General features: G+C 47.8%; 1 protein-coding gene across 4 annotated transcripts in view; it reads right to left on the bottom strand.

Moving 5' to 3' along the window:
• SRGAP3 (SLIT-ROBO Rho GTPase activating protein 3) overlaps positions 1-26,864 on the bottom strand; it is a 172,091-nt gene that overhangs the window by 41,322 nt on the left and 103,905 nt on the right. For all 4 annotated transcript variants that reach the window (XM_069811759.1, XM_069811758.1, XM_069811760.1 and 1 more), the window contains 4 exons: positions 23,734-23,926; positions 18,729-18,891; positions 6,478-6,540; positions 557-742 (listed from right to left, as the gene is read on the bottom strand). In XM_069811759.1, the coding sequence (XP_069667860.1) occupies positions 557-742; positions 6,478-6,540; positions 18,729-18,891; positions 23,734-23,926 (605 nt within the window). The remainder of the gene's footprint in view (positions 1-556; positions 743-6,477; positions 6,541-18,728; positions 18,892-23,733; positions 23,927-26,864) is intronic.

The raw sequence follows: 26,864 nt of genomic DNA, 5'->3' as shown, positions 1-26,864 counted from the left end.
CTCCTCGTTGTTCAGTGCAGCCTCTCGGGTCCCACCTGAGGCACAGTCAAGCCCCCGGTGCGACCCACAGGCCCCAGCCCGAGCAGCTGGCGTACGAGCATCTCCCACCGCCTGTCTCTGCCGTGTGCTCTCGTCGGCCTCCGAGGCCCCTCCGGCCGCCCTTCTCAGCCCTCCCTCCAGAGAGCCAGCCTGGCAGATGTCACGGGTGGCCATGTGGCTCCCGTGCGGGTCCACCACCCCCTCCAAGGCTGCACTGCCCGACGTCCCCTGTCCCCATTCCTTACTGAGCAGTGCCAGCCCGACGTTGGGTTAAATCCTTGCTAGCGGCTGGTTTTGGCACCTCTCCACGGCCAGGAAGCAGTGAAGAGACTCGTTATGTCCTCCTCAGACTGCCCTTCAGCAAAACACACACACACAGGAGTCGGCATCCTCCATAACCCCTTCCCAGGGATACAGGAATGGCTGCACAGAAATGGACAGGGCTGGAGCTAAAACCCTCCTGCCCTTGGGGAGCCCCGACCCCAGCCTGGCTCCCCTTCCCTTCCCTCTCACCCACCTTCTCCTTCATCTTCTCAATCTTCTTGACGGAGCTCCGCCGCTGAGGCCTGTCCTCATGCCGCAGCAGGTTCACGCTGATGTCCCCCGACTTGTTGAACTGCTTTTCCTCCTGCTTCTCCGCCTCCTTCAGTTTGCTCTCAGCGCTGATGCTTTCTGCATGGTACATGTGGTAGGTCTTCATCACCTGAGGAAACACAAGTTTGTGAGTTGCCTGCCCCACGGCCACACAAAGCATCAGTGCATGAGAAGATGACAGCCGTGGGCAGCATGGAGCAGTGGTAATGAAGCCACTATGGCATTAAGGAACAATGAGGTGGGAAGGAAAAGCCCATAAAAATTAACCCCATTGTTAGCCCTACTTCGAAATGGCACAGAGCTGGTGTAAGAACCGTTGTCCCTGCTCAGTCCCCACTGCAGGGACAGGCTGAGATGTGCCTCCAGCGCACACCTGCATTCAAAGGGCACCGTGTATCTTCCGGCTGGGAAATGAGAAATAACTTCCAGTGCTTTGCAGCTGGGCTAAGGATCTCCATGACAAGAGACTGTGAGGAGGCCAAAGTCAACCTGAAGTCACTTTTGACCCAACCCCTCTGTTGCTACACTTGAACTTGCTAAGCCAACCCACCAACATAAGCCCTGCTCTACCATCCTGACAGTAGATCCCATCTTGAAGGTGGAGGAGCTGCAGTTTCCAAGCAGAAATGGAGTTTGTCTCCTATCACCACTCAAATCTCCTCTTGCTGCTGCCAGTAAGCACAGTTAGTGCCCAAGTGGACTTTAGCAACACCATGTCCTTTAAATTCAAGATCACTATCAGTGACTCTGGACAGACGATGCTGATCTACTGCCAGGAAAACTCCTGCAGGCAAAACTTCTACCACAGCCTTTCCTTTCAGATACAAAAGCCCAAAGGGCACACGGTGATCATTTTAGTGGAGCTGGCAAGAGGAACACATCTGCTCTTCTCTCTTTATGCCTTTAGTCACATTGTCCCCTTTTATCATCTCCCTTCAGGATTTGGATGGTTTATTTCACATTGCCTTGACAAGGCTCGAGATCCCTGACTTCTCGCTGAAGATCAGTCTCACGCAAAGTGCCACCACCGGCAACGGCACTGGGACAGGCTAGCCTCGAGGCCCACAGGTTGAAAAGGAGCAGGAACCCACAAAAGCAGAGTAACTTTGCACAAGCCTTAATGAAGAAAATACAGAGTTTTCCTCAGCTGCGGTTGTCAGCAGGAACCAGGAGTGTTTAACTTGGACAAGGTTAGGCTGAAACATATGATCTCCCCTCTTGCCAAGCACAAACGTCAGCTGCAAACGAGCTCCAAATGCCACACTGAAGCCTGCACAAATGTGCCATCACTGGGAGTTGCAATTTTAGGCAACTAAAAGGAATAGTAAGCAAAGGCTTGTGTCTTGTTTCCGAACTGCTTTATTTCAAAATCCTGCAAATTCTAACACAGATTCGAACCACATATTTCAAACTGCAGTTTGTGCAGTGAATGTCACAGGACACACACAAAACTGACAATTTCTGGGTTTTTCCTGAAGAGAAAGACTAGAGGGTTCGCTAAGCCCTCCTCATCTTCACAGTCTCCATCTTTTTGTGAAAAACTCAGAGGCAAGTGAAAAAGAAAAGTCCTGCACTTCAGCACAGTCAGGCAGTAATGAGAGAGAGGTTTCCCCAGCACCCAGAGAGGCCCTACCGCAATGCAACAGAAAAGCCCAGCAATTAAACAGTAGTCCACACTGCATGGTTTTTGTGAAATCGAAAGGTTATGGAGAAGGTTACCTAACCAGAAAAAGTTCAGCGCAATCCATCAGTTGTCTCCGTTCACCCAAGGCTCCGCCGCTCTGCCACAGGCCTGGGAACACGCTGCTGCAGCCCATGGACTCCAACGGCTCCCGCGGCTGCAAGGGGAACGCCGGCAGCCGGCGCACCAGGCAGGACTCCACCGTGCAGAGCGTCGCAAGGGGGGTCCAAGCCCCGCTGTGGCCAGCTACCTTTGCACAGGCTTCTACTGACTTATTTGCTAATGACCAGAGAAACTTTCCCTAACAAAGACCCTTTTTGCTCCTCCATAATTTATCCCTGAACATGAAAAAGTAACACAGGAACCAAGTTTAAAACTCCTCTGAAAGTCTCTTGAACAAAGTGCAAAGGACCTAACATGATCATGTTAAAATATTCTCCCCAGACTTCAGCGTCCATGTTGCCGAAACAGATGCCTTAAACAGCTCACTATGCCGACTGTGTTCCTCATCAGCTGCCATGCTGCACAGCTCACGCTTGGAAATTCGGGGGCTATTTCTGTTTGTTTTAAGATCTGCCTTAATTTTGAACAGGCACTACCTGCACTGCAGCAATCAGCCCCTTGATCCGCAATTCCCTTGTTGCCTTCTCAGCACTTGCGATTGAGTCACACTGTCCCTGTCTTACACTATTGTGTTATAAAAAACTGTCACAGCTGCGTTCCTAGGATCTTTTCTGCAAATAAGTTAATTAGCTGTGGTGGAGGGAGAAAAATATGTTCCGATGTTCATTAGTTATTTAACAACACAAGTTGTGTTTTCCAATATTAATAACATGTTCTGGATAAAGGCCATTGCCAAAATACCAGCCATAAATGGCACTGTTTGCTATCTTCAGCTAGAAGCACTTTATATTTCTAAACAGCTCATCATTAAGGTGCTGACCCAGCAGAAGAGCCAGACCAGAAACCAGGTGACCTGTGTTAAGCACAGGCTTAGGCACTCCTGAAGTCAAGGAGACCAAAACATAAGCCCAGCGCACAGGGTGAAGCAGAGATGAGCATAGCCATAGGTGAAAGCCTGCCAAAGAACCCAGCCCCCTCCTCTTTGGATGGAGCCTATGGCACAACCTAAGGGACACCCATAGCGTAAGGTCTAAGAAAGGGACCAATCCATCAGGCTGATGGATGCTGACCTCCATCTCCCTGGTCTTCTAAGAAAGCATGAAAGCAAACATGCACTTTTCAGAGCATTTCTACAGTGTGGTACAGAGCAATGTTTCAATGTTTCAGAGCAATGACCGTGTGATACAGTCAAAGATTTCTACAGCAAGACACTTGCAGAAAACACCCAGAGTCATGGCCTCCCCCGTCACAGCACTCCCAATGGAAAGGAAGAATTTCCCCCAGCCAATTTGTGTCCTGCTACACAGGGAATGATGACTATTACTATTATTTTTAACCTGGGTAGTGTATCTGTAAAAATTATTCCAATGAATACAATTCGTTTCACAGTTATTAATCCTCTTCCATAATACCTTGTAACAAAGAATTGCACCAGTTCACATCACAGCACTTCTATGGACTTCAATGCACTGCCTTCAGCTATAGCCATGTCCCTGCATTATGGCAAACAAAGCTCATACATCAAATAGCCCATTGTTAGTGCCATACACCAAATCATACATCATTGCCAGAGCTTACAGAAAACACTACCAGAACAGTGCTCTGGGGTTACTGTTTCTCTTACCCTAACATTTTGGCTGACTTCTTCAGATAAGAATATATACAATACAGAAAGTGACCTGTGAACAATGGAATAAAGAACCTCCAACTTTTACAGACTCCAACTTGGTATCTGTCTCCTGGAGTCTGTAACCAGGAATCAAAAGAATGAAGCTGGCTTTAATTCACAGCTAAATTATTTCTGTGCAAAACTGTTCACAAGCAATTCCTACTTCAGAATGAAAGTCATCTACTTCCATTTTAATTAAAATCAGCATGGGTTTTGGGTTTAGTTCTTTCCACAGAGAAAGTCCACAGGGTGACTTGCATCAGAACAGCAACAAGGCTGAACTAAAATCAATTTAGTTATTTTGGCTTAAGTTTGAGACAGTCAATGCCTGAGAAGCCTGTAAAAAATTATACAGTTTCCACACAGTGCACAGAATTCCCCTCTGAAAGGCTTAAAATGCAGCCTAGCCAGATGTACTATGGATACAAGGCTTGGCCATAGGCAAGATAAACGACTTCCTTGCATTGACAGCAGCCAAATGACATTTTACAAGAAGCAGCTCAGTGTCCTTTGAGACAGGGGTCCTTATTCTGTATCTGATTTTGTCAGCAGCCACAGTTATTGAATGTGGTGCTCTTGGGTGCCCCACATGTTGCAACAAACACGTGAACTCCAGGTGAGTCCTGAAGGTGTCCCAAAACACCACCAGCACACTGGATCAACCTGTAAGCCAAGTATGCAATTAAGCCTGTTTTACCTGATGTCTCAAGGACAGAAAACTACTGACTGGAGGGGAGCTGGTTTGCACTGAACAGATTGAAGATGATCTTGTTTGCCCAACAGGGCCTACTTTTTCTTCATGTTTCATCATCTTTTCTGAAATAAGCGTGTCTCTTCCCTGCTCCTTCCCAGCCAGATAACACAGTCGGCTTGTTATCTTAGCAGCAAGGTCAGTTCAAAGAAAACACAAAGCTCTTCCAGCCATTCCAGTCTGTTTCACCATTCAAACACATTCTGCTCAGCATGTGGGAGCAAAGCAGTGAATGGAGGAAAATCTCAGCTCCAGTGAAGACGAGTTTTGCCAGAGACTCAGCGGGAGCAAAACTACTCTCTATGCTCTTCCTTGGCCAACCGCACACACTTCAGACCTCAGCACACTTCCGATCCTCAAACTGACCCAACCATGTCCCTCAGAGTGATGCTCCTGCCCCGTGTTTGCGTTCTGACTACGCTGGTCCACAGGTATTAAGGTCGGCCCAGCCCTCGTTAGTCTCTCCTTGTTTTGCATCTGTCATGCTGCTGTTGTAATTAATCTTAATTAGTCACCACCACTAACACAGCTTGTGACATTCAGCTATCAACAACGCACTCCCAAATCTCACACAGGCTTTTTAATCCAACCTGGCTGTCCACCCACACTGCAGGTCTCACAAAAACTGAATCCTTCAAAAAACAATGCAGAAACAAACCTGCTAAGAGAAGATTTATGGCAAAATTTCAAATAATATCATTCATGCTCTGTTGTTTAGGTCTATTTTTCAAAAAGATGGAATAATATGATTGTTTAGGAATAAACCTACTGCAGTGTTATTTATGTACCAGTAACAGATACAACCAAAGAAAGGAAATATATTGTCTCAATTTTCCAACACAAGACAGACTTTATATTGCTTTGTTGATCCTAAACCACAAACAATTGCTTCAGGGCAAGAGACAGAAGCAACACAAAGACTTTTACTGCCCTACTATGAAAACCTGCTTGAAGAGCAATGTCCTGAGTAACAGCATACAGTTTCACCTGGAGGCACAGAAAGGGCTCCATAACCAAAGTGCTCCTTGGAGCAGAAGATGAAGCTGAGCACATACAAACTAAAACTTTTATGCATTCCCCAGCAGAAGGTCATGTTCAGCCATCATCCACAGGCCACCAGACTCACGTGAGCAGGTCAGGTTTCAGCCACAAATTAGCACTGTCAACTCAGAGCACGACTTCTGAGCCATTAGCGCCTCGTAGAAATCACCAACCAAGCAAAAACTGAAATGGGCCTAAAGGCAACACGGTGTAGAAGGCCCAGCAGGTGAGAGCATTACAGACACCAGGGATCTCACCCGATCATGCCCAAAACATCTCCATTTACGCTTAAGTGAAACAGTTACATGGCATGATCCGCTGCCTGATGCGGCCGCAGAAACCCTTCACGGTAGGACCGCTGGGAAATCCTCCTCTGCTGCCGTCAAAACCAGTGAAGAGTGAAATATTTCTAACAAATGCAAGAGGAACGAATGGGCTGTACCGCAGGATGGCAGGAGGGAGAGGAAGCCTCCTCAAGTCGCTGAAACATTGAACAGACATTTTGTTCTAACAAATGACATTGCCTGCGTTCCCCTCGCTGCACAGGCTAGGCATGGGTAGGATCAGCTCATTACTCACCGTGTAAAGCTCATTGGTGACTTTCAGGAGTTCTTCATGCATCTGTAAGCCAATCTCCTTACTCTGGAAGAGAAAAAGAAGAAGAGCTAAGACTGTTACGCTCACAACATGCATTTCTGAAAGGAAAATACATTTTGGAGGGAAGAGCAAAACTGCGTGCCTTCCAACTACTCCATGTATATGCAACTTAAGCCTTGTCTCCAAGCCGCATTCACAAGAGCCGTCTGCAGGTGTGGACAGTACTGCGGTAGCACTGCCCTCCCAGAAGCACGTCCTCAGCTGCGGTCAGCAGCAGAAGCGCGTTGCCCTCAAGGCCCTGGGAAGGTCGAGCACTGGCAGCAGCACCCAGATGCTCAGCCCTCGCTCCGAACACTCCCAGCACGCCATGGCTCCAGAGGACCTCACACCACTCGAAGAGCATCAAACTCCAGAGACAGGCAGGAGACGTGGAAAGGGGGAATGAGATCCCTACAAATGCCCAGTTCAAACTCGGGAAGAAGAAATGAGGTGATGGGTTTTTCCCCGACTAGCTGATCAGAGGTACGCTGAAGGTCTCCAATGCTGCCAGAATACTGGTACGGGACACCATGGCACCAGCAGAAGGAACAAAGTCTGGGGACGCTGGAGAGCTGGTAGGACAGGGATGCAGTGAATTGTTCTTCTCCTCTTTTCTTAAACCAAGTGACCGACCCGATCCTCACAAAGCCAGAAGTACTTGTTCCCAGCCCTTCCACCCTTGTGCTTGAGGGGATCCTGTTAATCCCCAGCAAAGGCTTTCACACCCGTCCCACAGAACAAAACCACAGCAACCTCTCTCATCCCTGTAGGGTTTTTCTTTCCTCCTCTCAGCTGACAACGGAGTAGGTGGACCTCGGCAGCACAACTGGCTTCGGGTAATGCCCATCTCAAACACCTTCTGCCCCCTCAGAGATCTGCCCTCTCCTGGCTCCCCTGCCAAACACAAGACTTGCCATTCTTTGCTCTGCAGTGGAGCTAACAGAACCATGTACATTTTAATTCTAGATATTATTTTCAAGAACAAAACAGCCCCACAGCAGGAGAAATGCCCCAGGCGCCTTATTTACACCACTTTAGAAATCCTGTCTAATATCCTTCCTGCTATGGGAGCTGAAAAAACAGCATCAACAGGGCTGCCAATCCACACCTGGGCTCCATTTTTTCCACTTCTAAACATTAAAACCAAAATACAGATGGCTTCCTCTTCCAATCTGCCTGTGACAGTGAAGTTTAAAAGTAAACTGGCGTTTTGATTTCCTTTAATTTTCTACAAATCCTTAACAAAATAAAATGCGTGATTATAAACATGAACACAGTACAGCAAATCCTCATGCTATTTCAGAATTGCTGCATTTTTGTTTGAGACCGATATTTGCCCATGGATCACCCAAACTGGGTTTCAGAGACCATGATGAGGAACATCACACAATTTAATTTATTTATCCTGCAAACACACAGGGATGAATCTAGAATTATAGACAATATTGCTTTGCCCTTCCACTGGCAGTATTTCTCTCCAGCCCACAGTCACCTCACTGCGTGGATCTAACACGTAAAGCCCTCCCCCATTTTGGGGATTTGTTTCACATTAAGACTGGCGGAGTGCACAAAAGGTGGGCCTGCTCCATAGCCAGAAGTGTTTTATTACTTGACTTTGCCTATTTTTCAGCAAAACCTGCATTACTGACTGTGGGTAAGTGGCTGTTGCATTCTCCACACTGAGCTGGCTGTGTAATTTAAATTCTACATTAACTCCCCTGTGTAACTTAAATTATATAATAAACATTTGTGGGTACACAAATCACTTAGATTTGCATTCACCAGTCATACAGTATCCCCTGTCAATCTATCCTGATTTGATAGATTCGTTGAAGACACCTGCTGCTGGACTTGCAATTTCCAATCAACTTCAGTATTTCAGAACAAAGATTATCAGGGCTTCCCAGCCCAAGCACTTCAGGTTTTAGTTTTACCTTGATCATGACCCACCCTCCCCAATTTGTCTTCAGTAGCTCATTTTCACTATTCTGACCTGAGTGAACCAAAATATCTCTCAAAGAGAACACATTATTACGAAATAGCTACACCACAGTTATATAATAGTTTCCAATTTCACAACCGCAACAGCCAAAGTTCAGCAAGCTTAGGAGAAAGCTCACTGCGAGTGTACAAACTCATGGCATCTTCCTCCCTCCACCCCCCTGTCTGCTGAAATCCTATTACCAGTTTGTTTTTTCACTTTTCTTGCCAGGCAGGGTGAAACAGATCCAGTCGCCTACCTCCTACAGCATGAGCATGGCATTTCACGGGAGAGGCCACAACTTGGGGAGCTGCTGAATTTAAGCTTGGCTGCAGATCAAGTCAACTCCTACTCAGAAATCCAGTGGTTGGATGCTACTGTAGATGTGCATGCACTGCTTTCCTGCCTCCCTTGTAATTACACCCCAAATCTCTCTGTGGAATCTTCTTGGCTAGGAAACATTTATTATGGCTTGAAGATGTGTTTAAACTAAGTATAGACACCCCACCCCCAAAAAAAAACAAACCCAGAAAACCGAGCAGTTTCTTTCAGATTTCCTCAAATAACTCCATGCATTTTTGTGCACGCAGTCAGGGAAAACAACATCCCGTCAGCTTCTTGGCTGGGTGGCTAAAGAAGCCCACGACACAGAGAGGTCTTCTAATTAAAGCTAACTGGACAACCTACATACTTGAAAAGTTTAACCTTAGATTATCAGAACTTCGAATTGAATGCAAAGAGCAAAGCAAGGAATCTAAAGAGTAAAAGCACTCTGCATTCAGTGAACATCCAGTAATTATAGTTTATCTGTGAATTAGCACCAGGGTATTTGGAAGAGTCCCATATTCAGAAGCGTGACTGATGCACGCTGCTCCCATTCTTACGTGCGCAAGGTGCCAAGAAGATGCCAATTACCAGAAGGTGCTAAGTACCCCCAGCCATCTGGAAGCCTTGTCTGCTGGAAACCCCAGTTCCTCTCCCCTCCCCACCAACACCAGCAGTCACTAGCTGATCTTGAAAATCTCACTGTGGCTTGCTAATAAGCAACAGAGCTATTAAAATCATGCATCCCTCCCAGATACATCCAGAATATGAGTTATTTAATTCAGGGTCTACAAATTGGGGTCTTGGACCCCAGAGGCCCCAAGCCTGCAGGAGTTCAGAGTCACACGTAACCCCTCCAGTTGACCCTGCTGTCACGAGTCAAATCCCGGGCCCCGCACCAAGCCTTCCCAAAGCAAAGGGAGGACGACGGGCTTGTGGTAGGAGCAATGGCCCAAAGTCAGCTGCAGCTCTTGCCTCTGCCCCAGATTTCCTATGCGGCGGAGGGGAAGTCCGCAAAGCTGTAATTTTCAAAACTAATTTTAGACTCCTAAATAGAGCAACAAAAAATGGCTCAGTTGTCAGCAGTGTGTTGGTCCCATGAGTCACACTGACCTGGGGGGGCCACAGGTGGGTACTAATTTAAAACTCATTTGCTTATAGATGCTATACACCAAACACCCTGCATCCTGTTGCTGGAGACCAAAGTGGCCTTTGTCAAAAGTCTCCCAGCATCCAAGAGGGCAGCATCCAACCTTGTGATGCTGGAGCCTCTTCCAAATGCAGGCAAGCGAGAAGCTGAAGGACTCGTCTCTCCTCCAAGTTTGCTGCCTCCCCTTTTTATAACAGAGAAACTACATTTGTGTGTTTATGAGGGACAATGCCAAAATGCCATTCCAGTCCCCTGGTACCATCCACAAAACCCAAACTTCAATTTAGCTGCTTGCTTTATGCCTTCCATTCCTACTAAAAAACACAGTTGCTTGCTGGGATAGCAATGACTTCAGTTCATCAGGTTTGTTAAAATTCCTGTTGCTGCAGACAAAGTAAGGGGAAGAAGCAACACAGACTACTGGCAACAAAGAATGGTTATTTTAAAGACAAAGAAAAAAACTCCCTTCCAGACAGACACCACTTCTTCATTAAATCTCCATCCAGGACACTGCAGTATGGGGCATAATTAAATTCACTGTCACGGAACGTAATTAAATATCACACTGGGGAATAACGCAGCACGGTTACCTCGGACATAGGAATGCTCCTTCTCAAACATGTAATTTCCTGTATTCCATACTTGGAAGCAGCAGCAAACTTCTTACCTTCTGCCACAGCAGAGGAAAAAGGAGAGAGAACGCCTGCCTGGCCAAGGGGGCCGGCGGTGCATCCCTCACCCAGGGTTTGCCTCTGCCAGGAGGATGTGCTGTGAAATTTCATGGTGACAGAGACTCACTCCAACAACAGATCAAGTCAGATCTCTGCAGTGACATATCTTAGCATCTCCATTTATTGCCTGCCTGTTAGCAACATTAACACATTTGCCTTGATAATCTCCTCCAGCGCCAGGAACGTGACTCACACGGGAAGCTCCAGGGGAATTTGCCCAATTGAGTTTTCTCCCTCCACTTTCCTCATTAGCAGGGCTTGCTTGTGTGCCGGAGCAGGCAGGGAGGCTGGCTGTCCATTTCAATTTCACAGGCTACGCTGCAGACCAGGGATGCTCAGACGGAGGACGCTGGTCCCCTGCGCTGCCTGCAGAGCTCCCCGACCTACCTGCAGGTCCCAGCCGCAGCACTCCTTTGCAGAAGCTCCGTAATACCCTTAAATATCTGCACAACTCTGCAGTAGTCGCTGATGGGACACCATTCCTCACCCAAGTGAGCAGCACTCCGTCTCCAGGTCCTACATTTCCCAGGAAAGCTTCTGCTGGGAAAGAGGAGACAATACCACAGAGGCCACACTCTCCCTGCTTTTCACATTTGCAACCCAAGCTCACCTTACCACATCTACCTCAATGTCAGTGTCAAGGGCTGGCAGCGAGCAGGGGAAATCCCTCGAACCCCAGCCCACCTCCAGAGCCAGTCCCGGTGGCAGCCGTGCTGAAGAACCAGGAAGAGCTGGAGAGTCAAACTCAACTTCCACTCTTGAGTTCCTGCAGCTCTGTAAACCTCACCCAAACCACCCGCCTTTCAAGCCCTGCGTGACACCAGGGGAGGCTGCAAGGAGTTGCTGCAGGCTGAGCCACCGCTGAAACGAAGCCATCCAGAGCCACTCTGAACTGCATTAAGCCCTGGGCTCTTCAAAGCAGTCTCCGCTCAGAAAGCATCCTCTGGCTTGGTCTGCCCCTCCCGGCGCTTGTGGATGCTTTTCTGATGGAAAACCTCTTGGGCATCAACCGCGAGACCCGGCATGCCGAGGTAAACAAAATGAGAGAAACAGCAAAGGTTTTCATGGCATGCACTGGCCCCAGCCTGGCATCTGCAAGGTCACACCTGCAGCTGAGCTACCCATGTGTGCTGCAAAGAACCAGGACAGCCGAAACTCACCCCATCCCAAGGCAGGCATTAGCACAGACCAGGGGGCATTTCAGACGTGCCCAACTCTCCACATGAGTCCAGAGAACCAACTCAAATACATGGCAGAAGTCTGAAGGTGAAGAAGATGCACCCCATCTTTCATGTCTTGTACCAAGAGATTCAAAACAGTAGACGTGAGGATTTCTTGGCCCATTTTTAACCATGCTGACCATGCAGCCCAAAGGCACCTCCAACTATCTAACCAGCGACACCGTGGCATTTCTGTGGCAAAGATCCATGTTTCTCTTTCAGCCTGGATACACAGTTCCTGGTCTCCAGATGATGTTGTGCCCAACTCAAAAATCTCTCTGCAGAAATTTATTACCCTACTTTGGAGAACAGTAGTTTCTGTGCAGCAAGAAGCCATACCCGCTAGAGGACAATTGCCCTTTGTCACTGCAACTATAACCAGTCAGTGCAACAAGTAAATGATGTCATTACTGGGTCTTTTTATAAAAAAGCTGGGACACATTTAAAATCCCCATGGGCTCCTCCTTCACTGTAAGAGCCACTAGCAGCACAGCCCCCAGCCTCAGTATTGCCAATGAAAGATGTTTGTCTTGGGTCTCTAGGCGCCAGCAAACTCCCGCTATGAAAACTGCCATACATATATATACACACATTGTGGCTTTGGGTTAGAGGGTCACAGAAGCAGGGCCAGGTGTCAGGAAAACACCCATTCTACACTGCTATTCCTGCCCTGACATCATCCACACCAATGGGATGCAGTTGGAGCCCCCAATTATAGCAATACGTTAAATACTGGATTCTGAAGCATTTCCAGGAGAAGAAAGATGCACTTTTGTTTGTTTAATTGCTGGGATAAAATACAAGGCAGGGGGGCGGCAGGGTTCGGGGGCAATGGTGTTGGATGATAGCTGTGTAAAATTACATGGCTTCAGTGCATAGGGGTTCAGCTGAACAACTTGAGTTCAGGGGGGCGAGCCAAATCGTACCCTCACGGGGCCAGATCACCGAAGAGAGGAACTTCTATATTCCACATCTGGGAAGGGTAGAAAAGGAAGGGGAAGAAAGAAAACAAACCACTGGATGGGAACAACTGCCCATTTTGTAACAAAAGAACTATCGAAGTTGAAATCCAGATCTGACTCACATTTTGTAAATGGTCCCTGCTCTTTCAAATACCAATTACAAGCATCTCCACACTCTGCCTCGAGACCAGCTTTGGATGAATCCCACAGTTCAATATATTTTTTTCTGCAGGTATTCAAGAAGGAGACAAGTTTCCACAGTTATAATTGGGATTCTTTTGGATGCGATTCAAAAATACTTGAAAGGCCAGCAGAAGGGCTGTGGATTACTTAACTGACATCTATCACTGTGCTTAAACACACATGATGCCAAGACTGTCTATAGACTCTCCTGAAGACAGGCAGGCTTCTTCTCTCTGGAGTTCTCCAAGTCTCTGCTCCCAAATTCGCACTACCCGTGACGATCCTGGGGAACACGGCACCATCACAGAGCAAAGCAACCCCTGACAGCTCCCGTCCCCAGACGATGCCTTCTGTGCCCCAACCCAGGGGCCAGGTCCTGCCAGCCAGACCCCTCGCGTTACCCACTGCGTTGGGCTTGCAGTTCTTCACCCTCGCACCGCTGCTGCCTGATCCCATCCAAACTGAGTGTGCCTCATTAAGTATTGATGCAAGTGTCATAACACAGAGATGCTCTGTCACTTGATGCCACCAAGCACAGTGGCAGTCTGTATGTGTTGGGAGGGAAAGAGCAGGAAAAAAACCCAACAAGATTCAAGATGCAAGCATGCCATGGATTTGCAGGGGATTAATGATGTTTTCTGCTCTGTTCCCAGCAGTTCCCAACTTTTGATTTCTTTTCTGACTGCTAGCAAGCGCTGAGCTGGCATGCTCAGAGCCTGATGCTTTAACCCCACCATCCCATCCAAAATTTAGGGCAGAGCCCAGTCTTATGCACCCGAGTTGGAAAGTTGCTCTTCCTTATGTGCATCACTTAACATTTATCTACATATGATTCTATGCGCTACTTTACCAAATTACTTAGGAACATACATAGTCACAAAAATATACTCAATATGCACATAGATATATGTATGTGTGCATTAAAGGCACTGCTGCATGTATTTTATACAAACACATGCTTATTTAAAAGTTGTTGCTTCTGTATTTAATTCCTCTATCTGCCAATTTCAGGAATTCAATCCCCATCTCTTTCTTGTATTTTCATTATAAGCTTTACCCATTTCCCTTCTTGGCTTTGCTGGGCTTTTTCTAACTATGGTTTAGGGCCTATAGTTTCATTTTTTTATTTTCAATAGTTTTATTTTAAATTATTCTAGTTTTCTGTTCTCCTGGGATTCCAAACTATTTCCGCAAATCAGGACCACTTTATCAACAAATTCTCCCTCCTGCAAAAACATATATACTTTCAGTAAATAATGTTTCATAGGTAACATGCTATTTCCCTAAGTACAAAGAGTTTCTCCTTTTAGGGTATGCTGAGCCAAAGAGTCAGCTCAGCCACTGGATATATGTTGTCTGCAGTGCCTATGGACAACCGAAGTGGGTCTGCTGATTTCAGTGATGTACCTTGATTCACCAGCATAACATCTGGCTTTATAAATTCTCTTTGATTCTGTGTTAAAATTTTCAGGAAGGAGTTTAAAATCCTGGATGCAGAAAATATCTCATTTCTACCTCATCAAAACCCCAGACGCTATCATCACCACCCCAAGAAGCTAACCCTTGCTGAGTCCCCCGCGGACTTCTGCAACTTGCAGTTCAACTCAACTCCCCAAGGGCTGCAATCTCCTCACTTTCAAAGCTAACAAAGTTGCCACTAATTAAGCCAAAAATGAAGTGATCCACAAGCAGAAGATGCCAAGCTCCCCAACCCAAGTGTCACCGGCCTTAGATGAGCCTCCACAGAAGAACCACCAACCTGCAGCTCACCCTGCAGCCCTGACAGGAGCTCCTCAGCTCTGGAGAGATCACGGCTTTCCCCGGCAGCAGAGCAGCCAGCCTCGAGTACCGCTGCAATTCAGAGGAGCAACTGCGGCCACAAACGCCCTGCAAAGCTGTCCTGTCACCAAACACAGCCACAGCAGGGACCCCAGCTTGGACCACAGCCTGCAAAACCAGATTTGCCAATGGCTGAAGAAATGTGATCTAGCTTCTCCTCTATCTTTGATAATCAACTTATACTTCCCGTAAGCCCTGCTGCTGAGGCCAGCGCAAGCCGTCACTGACCTCAGTGAGGCAAGGTCAGACCTGGAGCTGGCTCAGTTAAACGTCTCCAACTCAAACACTAAAAACTCAATCCCCACTAGGTCCTACTTCCCTCTCTCTTGGATTTGGGTAAGCCAAAAGGCTTCCTGGCCAGCCACGGCGAGAGGCGTGCCCGAGCAATGCACAGCCGAACGCCAGGGACCGTACCCTGCTGGTCAGCGGGAGGGCAAAACACTTGGGTGGAGATGAACAAAACCCAATGGCCCAATTTACTGATGGATGACCCCCGCTGCTGCCCAGCACATCCAGGGGAGCCAAGGGGAGAAGCAGCTCAGCACCCAGCATCTTTCTTGGCAGATTACCACCACGCTGATCAACTGCTTCTTAGTTATGCGCATCCTCGTACCCCAGATATTACATCCCTGCTTCTTTGCCGAGATTGTTTACATTTACATAATGAAAGCACAACGCACAAAACCTTCCACCTCTTCCACGTACCCGCAGCATGTCACAACCCATTAATAAATTCTAGATGGGAGGAATTAAAAGTGACATATCTGGAAAAAAAATGTTACCCTAATTTACCATCAAAGAGCAATCTACAACAAAACCGAACAGCTGAACCACAACTGCAGATGCCTTTAACCCTTCTGGAGCTGGTTCATTTGCCCAACGATCCTGTACAGTACAGTCCCCCCAGGAGGAGTGCTTCAAGCACTTTACTCATCATACTCGAAACCAGACTGGATAAAACAGTGGAAGATACCTCCTCCGAGCAATCTCGTACCAGCTGCAAGGCTGGACTGGATATCTTAAAAAGCCTTTTACCAGGATGGTCATATTCCCACACATGTGCCTAAGGCTTCCCACCAAACACTGCTGTGAAGTGGGAAGCGCAGCCCCAGATCCCTTTTGGGCACAGTGTGCAATAGGTTAAGAAAAATAAATAACCTGAATATCCCCAAAAGTGGCAGCTTCCCTATCCACATTAAGGACTAACAATGACACAAAATAAGCCTCTTCCATGATTTAGCTGAGCATTATTTCCAGGGCCAGGTGAGTTCTGCTACAATTTAAACCTCCAGGGACAAATGCGAGTGAAATCACAGATCCCCACAACTCTATTGTAAAGCCTCCTTTTGATTAAAAGCAGGTGCTGGCTTTGGCAGGCTGCAGATGGAGTTAGTGCTACCTCACCTCTCCTGGCAGAAGATGGGGGAGGGAGAAACAAGGAGCAACAATTTCTATAGAATATAAGTGTTGGGCCTTAAAAGTTGAAATCTAAATTCAAAAGAGGTGGGGGAAAGAGATGGATGAAAAGCAAACACAAAGAAATAATTCTGCTGAATGGATGAAACACTTTATCATCTTGTCCTGGCTGAGGACTGACTACAAGAAAACACTTCAAACACTCTATTTATGTCCTTGTTTGAATGTTGACTGGATTTGTCCTATGGTTCAAAGTGAGATACACCATTCACAGACCTAGGAAAGGTCAGCAGAAGTATAGTCTTAATATACATCTCAAAAACGGCTTCAGAGTAAAATGCAAATGGGAGGGAGATTTTGAGAAAGACTTAGAACTGAACTAACCAATATATCCCAAATCTGTCCAATTTCTGGAGGCCAGAAGGACAGGAAAAGGGATGATGTCCCATATCAGATCAGCAAATCCAAACCTGACCTTGCAGTTTAATTTCTAGGTCAGATCTATAAACTAGAGGAAACTGGCCATAAAAATATCACATTAAATTTACTCTCCAGTCAAGCTAAAACTTCAAGATAACCACTGATTTGAAGCCCTTCTCCTGTTTGGAGAGGCAGCCATCGCAGCAGGCTCACCCTGCTCACTAGCTGCAGTTCTCCAGCTACCCCTGTTGAAAACAACTGAAAAAAATTAAGAAAAACATAAGAGCCATAGAGCCAGGCAAAATGTCCACCTAGCCCACCATGGTATAACTGAGGGCAGTCATTAGCGAATGCCCACAAGTAGAAGAAAAGGGCCAGCGATGCCATCGAGCACATTCACGATGTGACAAGATGCAGGGCTGTGATTCCCAAGTCCAAAGTTGTGCCGGCGGTGGGGCTGGGCAGCTTCCAATAGGGAACAGTCCTTCACATCTACCTGAGGACTCGGGTTACACATCTGGCTTTCACAAACATGGTATGAGGCAACAAACATGTAGCATTACCCATAATATTGCAAATATAATATATATAGTATTAATGATGTTAAAAAGTCTTTCCTTTTTAGGTTCTCTTTCTGCCTGGTGCCTGATGACCACCCATGGTTTATGTTAGCAGGCACAACGAGGTCCTCATTTCTACTCACTTCCTACAAACTGCTGTGACTCTTCATGCTCTTATCACATTACACACTCCCCCCTCATTTTCAACTGAAGAGTCCTGGTCCAACCTCACTGCAAGATTCCTACAAGTCTTTGATGATCATTTTTAATTTGGTTATCATTAATAATTCTGTATCATCAGCAGACTTTGTCATCTTACTATTCATCCTTTTTCCAAATAATTTATTAGGAACTCCACTGAAATTCCTCCTTTTGTTCCCTGTCTCTTAACCAGTCATTAACCCAGAAAACAACCACTCCTTATTCTTCAACAGCTTCTTTTCTTGAGCACTTCAGCGAGGGACCTTTTCCAAAGCCTGTAAGACACTGCAGGTACTGTGCCAACTTATTCACATGATCACTGGCTCCTAGAAATACCTCCACTAGCTTTCTGAGGCCTGACTTCTCTTCAGAAAGCCACACTGACTCCTCTCTTGTATCTGCCTACATGCCTGTCATTCTGCGCTTTACTGAAGTTTCATCCAACAAGTCTGTTTTCAAAGTCAGATTACTGATCTGTTCTCTGAAGCTCTCCAGGAATCTTTAAAAAAAGTCATCACGTTTTCCACATTTCATTTCTCTGGCACTGACACCAGCTTAAGCATCAGGTCACACCTCGCAGCTAGTCACTTGACAGTTTTATATCTCAGTTTCTTTAAAATTCTTGGATAAATATTATCTAGAAAGACTTATAAGTGATAGTGCCTTGTACAGATTTGCTCTGCAACATCTAATGGCAATTCAGTTGGATAAGGTTCCTCAGGTTGGTAACACCACCACACCACCCCAAGAAAATCTCTAGTCTAAGCTTTTCCATAACAAGTACCAAGCTAAAGAAGCCAGATGGCCTTTGGCTGTTCCTCGTAGTGTTTTTGCACCTCACCCATCTATTCCCCTTCACATCCTGCAGCAGGTTTCTTTCTTGTGATTTTGGAGAAGTTTTTGTTTGCTTTATGTCTTTAGCAAGTTGCCTCTGAGAACTTTACTTGGCCTGCCTTAGCATGGTTTTACTGTTTCACTGTCCAGAGCTCAAACTCCTCTCTAGTTTTCTCATTAAGATGTGATGTGTACTTTGTAGAAAGTCCTGTTATCTTTCTCTGCTTTTTAACAATGTTGGCTTTTCTGTATCTGTTTAGACTTTGGGCGTGGGGGCACAGTTGTGTAGAAGTCCACAATGAGCTTCTATTTTACACTAAAATGCAAGGATGGATCCTCGCTGAGCAGAACTCTCCATCTCTACTTTGGTTACCTTTTTAAAGAGCCTGATGACATCCTCACTGATCTGTGACAGCCGAACGATGACATTATTCATGAAGATGTCATTAAGGGTGGCGTGATCTCTGCTCTCTCGACGGGTCTGCGTCAGAACCAGGTACCAGCAGTTCACAGGGGAAAGTAGGTGCTGATCTTTCCTAGGGAAGTGTGGGGAAAAAAAAATCAAAAAGGCTGAGTGAACAAGTCAAAAAGGCACATGACTTTCAAATGAATGCTGCCAGCATATTAACAGTGCCTTCCTCCACCACATACACCCACTAGAATCTGTCGTGCCCCCAGAGGAAAGTGTGTGAGCTCCTCTTGGCTGCCTCCCCTCCCCAGAAACCGCTGCAGCATCCAGCCAAGCACCTGGCAGCCCCTCAGCGCAGCAGCCGGAGTGCCAGCCCGCCTCTCCAGTGCAGGGCTGCGAGCACGACGGCCTTCTCCTGCCATCCCCACCGACCCGCGGGGAGGAGACCCGGCCGCAGCATCCTCCGCCGCTGCCACCCCTCGCCTCCCGCTCCCTCTCCAGGGCGGCCGGCGCCTGGGGCAGCGGTGCAGCTCTGCGACAGAGGCAACCAGCGCACCACAGACTTTCCGCCAGCTCAGAGCCACGTCCTTTTGGCGGATGCCACGGGGTCATCGGTGCGGGTCTGGGTGCTGGCCCAGATCCGCTGCCCCGACCGGCACGGCGGTGCGACCCGGCAGACACCCCGTGCTCAGACAGGCAGCTGCCTGCCCGACGGCTGACCACAGCAGCGCCTCCTCTTCGGTGCAGGAAAGGTGCTTAAGTATCTCTGCCACCACAGAAGCTCCCAGTCTAAATATTGTACACGAGGGTTTCAATCAAGCCAGGGAATTCCCATCCTTTGCCCCAAGCTGCTCTCTCCCACAGCTTCGTCCTTATTTACCAGCCTCCCACAGCTGCCGGTGGCAGGACATAGGCCTTCTGTGCCGGGGAGATGGATGCTCTGATGCTGACCCTGGGCGCAGCCCTGTGCTCCACTCAACACACATATATACAGACCTTTGTATACCATCTGCCCTACACAGCTTGGTTTTTCTGCCCTACCTCAACTTCTTGGGGCACCCAGTGTGCATTCTGGTCCACTGCTCCATACCTACGCTTTAAAAAGGCACAGTCTGCAAAAAGTCAGTTAGCAATATTACAGCAACACAGTGCAGATACGCCGGGCAACAGCTCTGAAGGACCTGAAAACGTGCAAGTCAACCAGAGACAACACAAGAGCTGGTCCCTTGACCCAGCCAGGCTGGGAACACATCTGCGGCCCTGCTCTGGTTTCCAGGAACCTCTTTTGGAGTTTCTTTCAGCTGTTCAAGCGCTTCCCCACAGGGACATCCAGCAGAACACATACCAAATCAGACCCCCAACCAGACCTTTCCCAAACTGGGTGCTCTGGAGGATGGTACAGGAGAAGAGACATCACTGGCAATCCCTTCAACGCTTTGCAAGGGAGACAGTTTTACTTCCTTTTTCCACTTGGTGCTATTAATAAGGTTGTCGCTTCCATTTCAGAAAGAGCCCATTTGCCACACAATCTGTTGTACCTCATTTAGTCCACTAAACAGTGCTGGAGAAAATGTTTTGCATCCAACGTTAACACAAAGTGTCTGCGCACAACATGAATACATTCATGTATGCTGAATACTTACAACGGTCTTAACCCAACTCACACTGCAAACAAAGAGACTACCGTGAGCGGCAGCAGGTGTCAGGCCGGGTGACCTGAAGAGTCCCCAGGAGCCACACAGCATCCTCAGAGCAAGCTCATCCCCACCCGGCTCGCTGCCAAGGGGCACCCCAAGACCCTGACTCACCTGGAAGCCAGGGGTGGTCCGAAAAACTCTCTTCTGAGGGAAATTTCAGCAAACATTTCACACTTGATTAGAGCTTAACTAATTTTGACATGTTCCATCTCAGCACTGAGAAAAACCTGCACTGCTCTCCATGTACTGCTTTTAGTACTGACAGCAAATTAATCAAGAGTGAACCAAAATTTCCAGAAATGATACAACTGAAAGAAAACATCTCACATTGTCCAACTGAGACACTTTGAAATAGATCCTCTAAATGAGGCAGCCGAGTGATTTGTTCCAAACGTTTCACCTACACAGTTTTCTCTGGCCAAACCAACGCTTTCCTACAAGATGTCTGGTTCCAGAGAAACAGCTCCTTTTGGCAGAGACCTCCCCTGCCACCCTCCTGCCTGGGCACGTCTCCCCATGTGCCCATGGCTGTGCCTGATAGACGTGTTCAAACCCCAGAGGCTTCTCCCTCCCCAGCACCTAAAGACACGTGCAAGCTGCCCGGGGCGCGCCTGCTGCTTCGCCCACGGGGCAGCCGGATCTGCTCACACCCGGGCTCGACAGCCTGTGCGCACCAGCAGCTCTGGCAATGCGGCCGTGATGGACACGGGCCTCAGACCCCCTGTGCTCAAAGAAGACTCTCCTTCCCAAGAAATCCTGCAATCAGAAAGCTAGCCCACGCTTGCCACAGCTACGCTGTACAGCTGAAGCCTTCACACATGTACTCCTCCTCATCCAAGATGTTCTCACCCACGGTACCAGGGCTGGTGCAGCCCACCTCACCACTGAACCCATGGAGAGGAAGGCAAGGTGACTCCAGGAAATCTCTGCATGCACGTACAGACAAAACAACTGCATATAAAAGCATGAATGAGTCTGTCAACCCAGAATCACCATGAACAGCCCAGCACCGCAGCAATTACCACTATTAAGGGCTGGGCCACAGCCTGCTGCACATGGCTACACAGGGACAAAGGAATAGCTGAACATACCGTATTTCTTAAGAGCTTCAAAAGCCTCATCAGAATAATGACATTCATGAGCAAGCTGGGGAAGCAGTGCAGATGAACCTAATAAAGGGCAGGTACAAAGCAGTCTGGAAGAAAAATATATTCAGGGAGTCTCAATATGGAGTGAGACAGTGAGGACTCAGCAGAAGTGTGCACTGAAATCAAGCTGACCCTGTTAACACTATCAACACCATCACAAACCACCAGGCACTTGTGCCCAGGTGTCTTATAAAGGTGGAGAATCATTGTCACCTGTAGATACTCCACAACAACATCCTTCCAATACTGTAAGCACAATAAGCAATGGCACTGCCATAACACTGCTCTCAGCTGATGGCAGAGGCACACACACACACACACGCGAGTCTTTGTGGGCTCCATCTCTGAACAAGAGCACCTTCCTGAGCCCATACTGGCCAATTCCTTCCCCAGGACAGTTATCCCCAACACATGACACAGCAGCACCAGCCCAGCATCACACAACTGACAAGCAACAGTCAGATGCAAAAAGAACAGATATCATTTGAATGGCAATTCATCTTCAGCAGACTTTTGCATTAGACAACAGTAAAGCCTTGCTTGCTAGAGAGACTGAGTAAACAGATTAAATGGGATTTAGTAATATGGAATAAATAGGATTTAGTAATGTAACAGCAGAAATCACCACTCTTGCGGCTGAAACAGGAAACAAAAAAATTACAAGGGGTTAGAGAAAGAAAAAGGCTGCAACGAGCCAGGGGCTAGTGAGGCTAAGAGCATCAGACAGGCGAAACCTTCAATTTTCTGGGAAAGGAGCTAAAGAGTGGCTGCGGTCTTTGGCCATTCAATTGAATGACACTCATTTCATCTTGAGCAAAGGGCATAATCCCAGCTGAGAGACTATTTCATGGACACAGCTGTCAGAAGAAGAGACAGGGACAAATCCTATGGCCAGGGGAGACAAAGGTGGGGAACTTCAGCTGACGTGCTGCATGGGAAGCAGCCAGGATGAGTATCTGCCTCCGTGCTGCAGGCGCTGCCGCATGGCCCCCAGGGTGCAGACCCTGCCAGCCACATCTCGGTGGCACCGCTCACGCTGCCCAGCGAGACCCTGCACCCCGAGAAACTGCTGGGGAGAGCCGGTTGCAGCAAGGAACATGAGGAGCAGCAGGGAGGAAAACCCTGACAGCTACCAACACACACGTGCGAACGCTGAGCATCGTCCTGTGGAGCCCAGCCTGACACCTCCAACTGGGCACACTCGAGTGCACCCGGAGAGCAGGGACCAGCTCCTCCAACAGCGACGGGACAGTGGTATTCACAGGAGCCTTGAAGTCACAGCCGCCAACCAGCCAGCGTAACGGCACAAGCTATGTATCCTCATCACAAACCAGTCACCTCCAGACTTAAATTCTGACTTGAGTTTGTTTCTTTTTTTTTTTTTTTTTTTTTGGATCTTTTTGTTTTCGCCAAGCTTGAGAGTGTGGTTAAACTGAAAAGAAGCTGCTTTTGAAAACTTGCACATATTCACACATTCACGGATTTTACAGTTTTCATCATCTGTTTGAGCTTCACACAATTCCAGCATCCAGTTCATACTTCCTATTTCAAAGCTTTGTTTCAAAATATTTCCACTATGGATTTGCTTAGCTTCAACACTGTAAGGGTGTATACACAGAAAACATATACATACTTCATTTTAAAAAACTGTAGTAAATTAGATTTCCAGAAACTGCTGCCAAGTCTGAGCCTGTAAGCAGATCTGTGTGCAATGTGAAGCACTCTGACTTCTAAGGATTGGACTACATACAGAAAACAGGGTTTATGAAATGGGCCTACCATTATTTGCACAATCAAATCAGTGGCTGAATTCAAGCCTCTTAAAAAAAAAAAAAAATCAAGGGGCTTGACTCCTTCCTAGTCCCTGATTCATATTTTTATTGTACTGCTCAAAGAAGTGCATAGTAAGTCTAATTTGGGCAGCACAGGTCAGTAATGCTGTGGTGAAAGTCTTGGAAAAAGGCTGTTTGAGTTCTTGTTGTGAACCCTGAACAGTGATAAGACAGACAAGGTCACCACTGTTGCTACTCCACTTTCGAACTGTGCAGCTACAAACATCTACTGTTCCAGGCAGTCTCTGGCCCAACATTTTGTACCATTTTGCCCCTGGAAACACCTGCTTACTTGAACTGGTGCTCTCGGGAGCTGCGTATCTTGGAGGAGAATCGTTCAGCCAGTTTCTCCAGGCTCCTGGAGTACTCCAGCTCGATCTCAGCCTTCCTGCGGAAGAACTCCTGCAGGTCCTGCAGCAGTTGCAGGCGCGACTCCGACTGCTGCTCCAGACATTTGAACTGCTCGACCAGCTGAGTTCGGATTTCTGCGTGCACACAAGAGAGAAGAAGAAAATACAATGTCAGCAACAAACACTGGCTAGGAAGGTTGTCTTTCCTTGTCTCAGAGCAAACTGCACAGGCAGTGCTAGAGCAGGCTCCCTCACAAGCCTCATGTTTAATTCAAGGCTTGCTAAAGCCAACAGATTTTTTTTTTCCAAGAGAGAGCAGAAGAATTTCATTCACCAGCCTCATATTAAAACCTTGCTCTTTGTCAAAATAAACAGCTGTGTAAGTACACAGAGACCAACCCTCAGAGCTTTTCAGTTGCCTTTTTGAAACTAGAAAATGATACTTCAATTTATCTAGTACTACCTGAAATCCTGTATTCTCTGCATATAAACTAACATATTATTTCTTGATGAACGACCATTTGAATTCCCCCTAAAGAGCTGACAATGACCTGAGGGAAGCTGGCACTGTAAATGCCAACTCCTCTCACCCACGTCCTCCCAGTGCTGCCAGGTTAACTGGCAAATCAAACTTGTCTTTGGCTCAAAGGCTTAAAAAGTCTGTCAGACCCCCCAAACTCCAGCTCACAAACCACCACAGACTTTATCTGTTCCAGGTGGTTTTGCTTTCTCATAAGGACCTTCAGACACTGTGACAGATACACTACGACCCCCCGCAACCTTTGCCGAAGAGGGGCTCTGCAGTGCCCGGAGGGTGCCTGTGCAGAAGAGGGAGAGAGGGTGGGAGCCTTGGGCAGCCTGAATCTCGGCCGCAGCATCGCCAGGGTGCCTGCTGCCTCCTGCCATGAACAAGCACCCCACAAGCAGCAGACAGACCTGTTCTCCAGTCCTGACTCCTATCTGGCACACGAATTCTGTTCAGCACATTCAAATTATTGTAAGACTGGTTTAATGTTTCTCCTGTTTTTGCGTCGGAGTTGTATTTTTCGCCTTGATCAACTTCATTTTGAGGATACTTCTCTCCCATGGTAAAAGACCAATTGCACTTTTTCCAGCTCCCCCTTCTCACATAACGCAGCCGAGGCTGCAAATCCCCAACATGGGGCTTATCCCGGGAAGACAGGCAAGCACCAGAGAAGGAAACGCTGCTCACAAAGTGCAGTCAGACCCTTCGCCCTCTCTGCAAGAGGAGCAGCGCAGCACCCGTGGCACAGGGTGTGACAGAAATACACCTTCCAAACCACTTCCCAAACACGGGGAAGGTGTTCAGCAGCTCTTGGAAACACTGCACAGCAAGGAAGCCTGTACAGGCAGTTGCTCTCCCTTGCAGGAGCAGCAGCTGGGCTCTGCCCGGCGGGAAGGGGAGCCCTGCAGGGAGCGGGCATGCAGAGCTGCAAACAGGAGGGAAAAAATGAGACTAGACATAGAAAAAAAAATATTCAGAGTGAGAACAATTGGGCTGAGCAGGCTTCCAGAGGGGGCAGCTGCACAGCGGAGGGATCAGACAAGCCAGAATCCCAGAGGTCGGATGATGAAACGGTCTGTGCAATGACTGCCTGTTCCCAGATGCCAAGGGGAGAGGGGAGAGCAGCCCCCCAGGCCCTCCCCACCACCACACACACCCCACCTGCAGAAGGCAGCTAGACACCTCAGCTGTGTGGGTCAGCTCCCAGCAACAGCGTATTACTGCACGTGCTCACCTTGAGAAACTTAGCTTTCTGCCCCCAGTGAAAGTGTTGCACAGAAATGCACTCCACTGAGAAGACAAGGCACTTGCAGCCATTTTGGTCCATCCACAGCAATAGCCTTTTTAATGCTGTGAACATCTTTATAAACAATCCATAATAAACAACATATTCTTTAACTTTTCCTAAGGTTTGTGATTAAGTATATTTTTCTCACTTTAGTCACCTGTAGCTGATGGACCCCAACAGGATATATTTGCAAAGCATTCCTAGCAAAAAAGCCAGCAGAGAAGCTTGGCAGCAGGAGCACAGCATCGTGCTCGCTCCCTTCACCATGCATGCACCCTTGGGACTCGACGGGGCCAGAGCAGTACAGGACAGCACACCACGACACCCCGGACAGCCTCTGTCCCATCTTGTTCCCTGCCTGGCTCCCACAGATGTGCCAATTCACTGCTGGCCTAACGCTAGCAATAATAGCGCCATCACTAATTCAACTCCCTCTCTTCTGTACTAACACTATTTTTTCCTTTCCAAATTAGTGCCTAGACCCCCTCAAGCTCTGCAGCCCACCAAATCCAGGGGGAAGCCCCATTTCCACCTGCTCTTTGCCCAAGTACCCTACAGCCTCCTTGCATAGTCTTGCAGATCTGTGCAACCCAGAGGACGAATCCCGTGCTCAACCAACGATCCCTCGGGCCAGCCAGTCGCTCCCCGAGCGTGCACGCAGGACCCACAGCCCCACACTACAGCACTCAGACACTCACACCACACCTCACTGCCCAGTGGTGAGCCATTTCTTTTTTAACGTGATGGACCAGACCCACACCTGACCTAAGCTGACAGGCAGCTCTCAAAACATCAAGTTTGGCTGATTTATAAACACCCAAACTCCTGGCCATTTTTGGGAGGCAAGGGTAGAGGGGCAACAGAGGACACGAGAGCGAGAGGGGAAAGAAATGATTTTGGTGACAGCAGAGTTTACCATTTCAACTAGCATCACATCCCAGCTCAGACAGCATCCAGGCCACAAGTCACAGCTTTCCCTCCATCACCTTATGAGCTTACAATACATTAACAGTTAGCTCCCAAACTCGGTGCATCACCAAACAAGACAAAGCACATGCATACCACCACGTACACGCATACGCGTGCAGGAGAAACGCAACTTGTGGTTATTGGAGAAGTTGTGCATCAGGGCTTGCCGAACTGGGCAGCCCCAAGTTCTCTTTCCCCAGCACATCTCAGGCTCGATTATCAGCCAAGAGGCTCACGGACACAACAGGAGGAAGGAAGATGACAGGTATTTGTGGGTAATTCTTTAGTTC

The sequence above is a fragment of the Haliaeetus albicilla genome, chromosome 24, assembly GCF_947461875.1.
Source record: "Haliaeetus albicilla chromosome 24, bHalAlb1.1, whole genome shotgun sequence".
In the NCBI taxonomy this organism is placed as follows: Eukaryota; Metazoa; Chordata; class Aves; order Accipitriformes; family Accipitridae; genus Haliaeetus; species Haliaeetus albicilla.
Note: the sequence above shows the minus strand (reverse complement) of the source record. Positions and strands in the feature narration are given on the sequence as shown.